Source organism: Nerophis ophidion, linkage group LG27 (genome assembly GCF_033978795.1).
Source record: "Nerophis ophidion isolate RoL-2023_Sa linkage group LG27, RoL_Noph_v1.0, whole genome shotgun sequence".
NCBI lineage: Eukaryota > Metazoa > Chordata > Actinopteri > Syngnathiformes > Syngnathidae > Nerophis > Nerophis ophidion.
This window is the reverse complement of record NC_084637.1, coordinates 24,577,702-24,585,582: the sequence shown is the minus strand read 5'-3', so window position 1 is coordinate 24,585,582 and position 7,881 is coordinate 24,577,702. Positions and strand designations below refer to the sequence as shown.

Below are 7,881 nucleotides of genomic sequence, written 5' to 3'. Positions count from 1 at the left end.
TTAGGATGACAGGGGATGCAAAACATTAACAGTGCAATACGTTTTCATAACATGGTCACTACTGCCTACTTTGTCTTGTTATATTCTTATTTTACTGTTATATTGTTATTCCCATTGTTTTTATTCTTTTTGTAATATTTCTCTATTTTGTTTCCTTTTAAACCCCCATTATTTACTTTTTACTTTTTTCTTTAAATTGATCTCAACTCTGTACACTGCTGCTGGAATTTTAATTTTCCTGAAGGAACTCTCCTGAAGGAATCAATAAAGTACTATCTATCTATCATAGAATCATCATATTGCTTTGATTATATGTATCAAGTGTTCATTCAAGGCTAAGGCAAAATATGTAGATATATATCGTGTATCGTGACATGGCTTAAAAAAATTGAAATATAAATAAACGGCCATATCGCCCAGCCCTGAGTACGATTGTGTTGTCCTGAAGTCAACTGTTAATATTATTTACGTAATTACATTATAATATTTTTGTATTACTTGATAATATTTTGTATTAGTAACTACAATGCTTTAATTTGGAGGTAAAGTTGTTTATATTTATTGTACTTTATAATCGGTAAACACATGATGTCACTTCCGCTAAATTACTTCCTGTTGGTTGACTTCCGGTATTTGTTCGAAAGCTAGAGATACATTTTGTGGTCTTCTGTAGTACTTTCTGTTGCCATCCTACACAAAGCGGCGAAGAAGCAATGCCGTAAGTTGTCTTTAATAAGTTAACAACATGTCAGACACGTTAAAAAAGTGTAATAGTGCCGATATGTTAAATATAATTGTCGAATTAGATACAATGTGTTCAAGTCATTTAGGCAGACGGGAGTCTCCCTCTGCTGGACATTTTCCGACATTACCGTTACATTTTTATATGTCATTGTAAACGAATATGTACAGAGGCAATAAGTGTGTTGTGTGTTGTGTCTCTTGTTCTTTTCAGTTTTTCACCATCTTGTCTATGAAGGAATTGTCAAAAGTAAATGGTCAAGCTTACAACGACGTTCTCTTCATTGACTGCGGTTTGGCTTGGTGTTGAGTTGGCGTTTTTACACGTCTCACGAGAACACTAAAGTGAAAAAGGCACGTTCCGGCTGCCCTAAAGTATCAACATGGCAACTAGTCACAGTGGAAGCAGCAAAACGTCAGTATCCACAGCAAGCGCAGCTCTTGTTAGAGCTAAAGCAGAAGCTGCGAAAGTACGAGCGTCGTACGCAAGCCAAGAAGCTAAGCTTAAACTGGAAGAAGCTAAGCTAAAACTAGAAAAGGCTCATAATCAATTGGAAACAACGAGAATAACCACAGAATTAGAAGTGCTGACATTACAACGAGAAGCAGACGCAGCTGAGGCGGAAGCTCAAGTATTGGAGGAAGCTTCGGGAGCACAATCCACTGGCGATGACAGGAAAACTGAATCAGAAAAGGCAAAAATTGAACGCACAAGTGAATATGTTCAATCACAGATCGACCTTCAACAGCAGTTGTCATCTCCAGCTGCCTTGTGTCCAGCAATAGACAAGCAACCGTATCCGTTAACACAAGCTACCATCAACACCTGGCATCTGGATGAAAATACTCCATATATGCAACCCAGTCCTAATAGAACAAACTTTAAGAGCGATAAAGGATCTCACTTATCCACACCAAACTTAAATAAACCAGTTAAAGCCACGACAAACTTCGAAGAAAAAAGACAATCTGGCCCAAACATACATGCTCCGCCTTATGTTCCCCGACAGGTTCCACAAGCCAGCATACCGTCTTCAGTGGAACCATTGGCCCACTATTTGGCAACACGAGATCTCATCACCTCAGGACTGTACTACTTCGCTGATAAACCAGAAGATTATCGCGCATGGGAGTCGTCATTCACTACAGCGGTCAGCGGTGCTCACCTCACAACAACCCAAGAACTAGACCTCATGACTAAGTGGCTTGGTAAGGAGTCTGGAGAACATGTGAGACGCATCCGCTCAATGTATGTAAACCACCCAGAACTGGCTCTACACAAAGCATGGGAGAGACTGCGTGACTGTTATGCTGCCCCTGAAATCATTGAAAAATCACTATTTGATCGACTGGACAATTTCCCCAAAATTTCTAATAAGGACAATGCTAGGCTACGCGAACTGGGAGATTTGCTCATGGAAATTCAAGGGGTTCAAGGAGGACGGCTATGTCACCGGCTTGTCCTATCTGGATACGTCACGTGGAATTAGGCCGATTGTGGACAAGCTTCCTTATAGCCTTCAGGAAAAATGGACATCTTCTGGGTTTTTGTACAAAGAACATAATAACGGTTGCTTCCCTCCCTTCCACTACTTCTGTGTTTTTGTGTGCTCCGAGGCAAAGAAACGAAATGACCCCAGTTTCACCTACCAGTACAATACAACTGCTAACCTTGACAAACACATTGCAAAAGGTTTTAACTCCAACAGACCCATCACAGTGCACAAAACAGACATTTTAACAACCAATAGTGACCCCAATGAATGTTGTCCTCTACACAACAAACCACACCCCCTTAAGAGATGCAGGACATTCCGAAACAAATCCCTGGATGATAGAAAGGCCTTTTTGAAGGAAAAAGGGATATGTTTTAAATGTTGTTCCTCAGTTTCACATCTCGCCAAACAATGCCAGTCTTCTGTGAAGTGTTATGAATGTGGAAGCACTCATCATGAGGCAGCAATGCATCCTGGTCAATCCCCTCAAATGGCCAAGGCTCCTCCATCCCTTAAAGAGGATGGCGGGGAGGGAGAAGAACAGTATAACAGAGAAGAACAGTATAACATGCCTGATGTTAGCACGAGCTGTACAGATGTTTGCGGTCAAGGTCAGTGGGGGCGCTCATGCTCAAAAATATGCCTTACTAAAATGTACCATAAAGACTTCAAGGACAAGGCCATCAAAGCCTACGTAATTTTGGATGACCAAAGTAATCGATCATTGGCAAGACCAGAATTGTTTAAAATGTTCAATGTGGACAGCAAACCAATCACTTATCATCTCAGAACTTGTTCTGGCCTTGTAGAAGCACACGGGACGGAGGCTGAGGGTTTCCAGATTGAGTCCCTAGATGGTAAAGTTCTCATCTCACTTCCAACACTCCTCGAGTGTCAAGAGATTCCAAATAATCGGAATGAGATCCCAACACCAACTGCAGTTTTGCATCAACCCCATCTCCATCACATTGCCAAACACATCCCCGAATTGGACCCCGGAGCACAAATACTCCTTCTCCTCGGAAGAGATGTAATCAGGGCACACAAGGTCAGACAGCAAGTAAATGGACCACACGACGCTCCTTTTGCACAACGTCTGGATTTAGGCTGGGTGGTGATGGGAGAAGTGTGTTTAGGCAATACACACAAACCAACAATTAATTCAATGAAAACAAACGTATGGGAAAATGGACGTCATTCCATCCTTCTACCCTGCACCAGCGTCATGTGTGTTAAGAAGCAACAAACCTTCAACCAGTCCTGCAAATCACAAGAAAGGATGCTGGGATCGACAGTTTTCAACCAAACTGAACATGACAACAAACCTGCTCCATCAATGGATGACCTCCTCTTTCTAAAGATCATGGACATTCAAACCTACAGAGATGGATCCAACAATTGGGTCGCTCCACTCCCATTTAAGGAACCACGTCAACGTTTGCCAAACAATAAGGCCCAGGCAATCAAGCGGTTCATGTCACTTCAACGAACCCTCCAAAGGAAACCGGAAATGCAGGAACAGTATGTCACATTCATAGAAAAGCTCATTACCCACAAGCATGCAGAGGTAGCGCCGCCATTGAGGAAAGATGAAGAGTGCTGGTATTTGCCATCCTTTGGCGTATACCACCCACGAAAACCTGACCAGATCAGAGTCGTTTTTGACTCTAGCGCCCAACACGCAGGTATTTCCCTAAACGACGTGCTACTCTCTGGACCCGACCTCAACAACTCCTTGCTGGGCGTTCTTCTGCGCTTCCGGAAGGAAAGAGTTGCGATTATGGCAGATATCCAGCAGATGTTTCATTGTTTTTTGGTGCATGAAGATCATCGAAATTTCCTACGTTTCTTGTGGCATCAGGACAATGATCTCAGGAAGCCAGTTATTGAGTATCGCATGAGGGTCCACGTGTTTGGCAACACACCATCTCCTGCTGTGGCAATCTATGGACTGCGAAAGGCCATCAGGGAAGGTGCACAGCAGCACGGAGATGATACTGTCAGGTTTGTAGAAAGGCACTTTTATGTGGACGATGGCTTGGTATCCCTACCATCTGAAGGTGAGGCCATTGACCTGCTCCAAAGGACAAAGTGTTCACTTGCCGAGTCGAACCTTCGCTTACACAAGTTTGTATCAAACTCCGAGGAAGTCACCAAAGCCTTCTCCCCTCAAGATTGTGCCCCTGTGGTCAAAGACTTAGATTTGAGTGGAGACTTTACACCCACACAACGGAGCTTAGGGTTGCTCTGGGAGATTACATCTGACACATTTACATACTTTGCATCACCAACAAACAAACCATTCACTCGACGTGGTGTTTTGTCTACAGTAAACAGTGTTTTTGATCCCCTAGGAATGCTCGCACCTGTCACAATTCAGGGAAGATCCCTTCTCAGAGAACTTACCTCCGAGCTAGCAGACTGGGACATGCCCCTGCCAGAAGCCAAAAAGAACAAGTGGGAGACTTGGAAAGAGTCTCTTCAGGGCTTAAACAAGATTCATATTCCACGCAGGTACACTGCAAAGTCACTGTGCGATGCGGCGCTCACAGAGTTGTGCGTGTTTTCAGATGCATCCTGCAAGGCCATTGGTGCTGTGGCTTACCTGAAAGTGGTCCAAGAAGATGGAGAGGCCGAAGTCGGATTTGTGATGGGAAAGGCCAAGTTGGCACCCCAGTCTGAACCTACTATCCCAAGGCTCGAGCTCTGTGCTGCTGTGCTAGCCGTAGAGATGGCAGATCTCATCCAAGATGAGCTGGACCTCAAGTTCGATGAAGTTCGCTTCTACACAGACAGTAAGGTAGTGCTTGGATACATTTGCAATGAGAAAAAACGTTTCTACACCTACGTTCATAACAGAGTCCAGCGTATTCGTCAATCTTCAAATCCCGATCAGTGGAACTATGTGTGCACGGAGGAAAACCCTGCAGATCATGCGTCAAGATCTTTACCTGTATCAAGCCTTGGACAAACATCTTGGTTTATCGGCCCTGCATTCCTGCGAAAGACATCTGCAAAGATGACACAAACCAGTGAAAGATTTGAGCTCATTGGACCAGATAACGACTCTGAAATCCGACCACAAGTGCAGACCTGCGCTACTTACCTGGAACGTCAGATACTCAACCCAGATCGCTTCCAACGATTTTCCACTTTCACTTCCTTGGTGAGGGGTGTAGCATTCCTCATCCACGTCGCAAGAACATGCAAACGGTCTAATCAAAAAGATGGATGCAAAGGCTGGCACAAGTGTCACCAACCACGCACTGCAGATGAAATTGCCCAAGCTAAATATATTATTCTGAGGGCAGCACAAAAGGCAGCCTTCTCAGGAGAGCTTTTAGCTTTACAAGAAAACAAGCCAGTTTCAAGAAACAGCCCTTTGTTGAAACTCAACCCAACATTGGAGGATGGACTCATTTGTGTGGGAGGTAGACTAAAGTGCTCTGAACTCACACTTTTAGAAAAGAATCCTGTAATTCTCCCCAAGAAAAGCCACATCTCTGTGTTGCTCACACACCACCACCATGTGCAAGTAAAACATCAAGGCCGTCATTTTACTGAAGGAGCCATCAGAGCAGCAGGATTGTGGATTCTAGGTGGACGGTCTTTAATCAACTCAATTCTTCACAAATGCACAATCTGTCGTAGACTTCGAGGGAAGGTTCAAGAACAACAAATGGCTAATTTGCCTCCGGAACGTCTTAAATCCTGCCCTCCTTTTACGTATGTGGGCGTCGATGTCTTTGGACCCTGGTCTGTCTTAACCAGACGTACCAGAGGAGGACAAGCAGAGAGCAAGCGGTGGGCCATGATGTTCACTTGTCTTAGTTCGAGAGCTGTTCATATCGAGTTAATCGAGTCTATGGACACTTCAAGTTGTATCAACGCCCTCAGGCGTTTTTTCGCACTTCGAGGTCCAGCAAATCAACTTCATTCTGATTGTGGCACTAATTTTACGGGAGCATGCAAAGAGCTTGGAATGAACAAGGCGGTGCAGAACTTCCTCAGTGAAAAGCAGTGCATTTGGAAATTCAACCCACCACACGCTTCCCACATGGGAGGCTCTTGGGAGCGAATGATCGGGATTGCAAGAAGAATCCTGGATTCAATGTTACTGCAGCATGGGACTCGTATAACCCATGAAGTTCTTTGCACTCTGATGGCGGAAGTCACTGCAATTATAAATGCACGACCACTTCTGCCTGTATCCATAGATCCACAACAACCCTTCATTCTTTCACCAGCAATGCTCCTAACACAAAAGGCAGGAGCTCCACCTCCACCTGGAGAATTCACAGAGAGGGACCTTTACACCAAACAATGGAAGCAAGTGCAAGCATTTGCAAACCAGTTTTGGAGCCGATGGAGAAGGGAGTACCTTCCTTCTTTGCAACAGAGACCGAAATGGAATATGTCAAGGCGAAACCTTCAAGTAGGAGATCTAGTTCTCCTCAAGGACAAGCAAGCTGCACGTAACTACTGGCCTATGGCCATGGTCACCGCCACGTTCCCCGGGATCGACAATTTGGTCAGGAAGGTCGAAGTGAAGACTACAGACCAAGGAACCCCAAAAACATTTTTGAGACCAGTAACAGAAGTTGTTTTACTCCTGCCCAAAGACTAGAGTTATTTGGTGACCTTAGTGGCCTCACATAGGCCAGGCGGGGAGTGTGTTGTCCTGAAGTCAACTGTTAATATTATTTACGTAATTACATTATAATATTTTTGTATTACTTGATAATATTTTGTATTAGTAACTACAATGCTTTAATTTGGAGGTAAAGTTGTTTATATTTATTGTACTTTATAATCGGTAAACACATGATGTCACTTCCGCTAAATTACTTCCTGTTGGTTGACTTCCGGTATTTGTTCGAAAGCTAGAGATACATTTTGTGGTCTTCTGTAGTACTTTCTGTTGCCATCCTACACAAAGCGGCGAAGAAGCAATGCCGTAAGTTGTCTTTAATAAGTTAACATGTCAGACACGTTAAAAAAGTGTAATAGTGCCGATATGTTAAATATAATTGTCGAATTAGATACAATGTGTTCAAGTCATTTAGGCAGACGGGAGTCTCCCTCTGCTGGACATTTTCCGACATTACCGTTACATTTTTATATGTCATTGTAAACGAATATGTACAGAGGCAATAAGTGTGTTGTGTGTTGTGTCTCTTGTTCTTTTCAGTTTTTCACCATCTTGTCTATGAAGGAATTGTCAAAAGTAAATGGTCAAGCTTACAACGACGTTCTCTTCATTGACTGCGGTTTGGCTTGGTGTTGAGTTGGCGTTTTTACACGTCTCACGAGAACACTAAAACGATCATCTTTTGTTTTGTCTGAAAGTCTAGTTTGGATAAGTATTTGAGCTTGTAGAGTATATATAATCCTCCATTTTGACAGTCACATATGTACACACGTTCCATCCTTCAAAATGTTGTTCTTTCCTTTGTTCATTTTTTCTTTCGTTTCTTTGTTCGTTTTGTTGGGTCCTAAAGTCGTTCGTTCCTTTTTTCCTTCATTTGTTTATTTGATTTTTCTTTCATTTATTCCTCTGTTCTTTCCTACAGTCCTTCGTTCATTCCTTAGTTCTTTCCTTCATTCCTTTCTTTCTTCATTCCTTTGTTTGTTTCTTCGTTCA

The 7,881-nt window shown here is 43.1% G+C and overlaps 1 protein-coding gene across 3 annotated transcripts; it reads left to right on the top strand.

The window, feature by feature from the left end:
* Nucleotides 1–440: 440 nt before the first annotated feature.
* LOC133544085 (uncharacterized) lies at nucleotides 441–7,484 on the top strand. Of its 3 annotated transcripts, XR_009804581.1 has the most exons (3): nucleotides 441–718; nucleotides 4,808–7,194; nucleotides 7,429–7,484. XR_009804581.1 is itself a non-coding variant. In XM_061889131.1 (2 exons), exon 2 carries the CDS (start codon nucleotides 4,888–4,890, stop codon nucleotides 6,862–6,864), a length of 1,977 nt encoding a protein of 658 aa, XP_061745115.1. In that variant the 5' UTR covers nucleotides 441–718; nucleotides 4,808–4,887; the 3' UTR covers nucleotides 6,865–7,484. The 3 variants fall into 3 exon arrangements, 1 of the variants encoding a protein (XP_061745115.1); XR_009804582.1 differs by lacking the exons at nucleotides 4,808–7,194; nucleotides 7,429–7,484 and adding an exon at nucleotides 956–1,011; XM_061889131.1 differs by having other exon boundaries at nucleotides 4,808–7,484.
* Nucleotides 7,485–7,881: the final 397 nt, after the last annotated feature.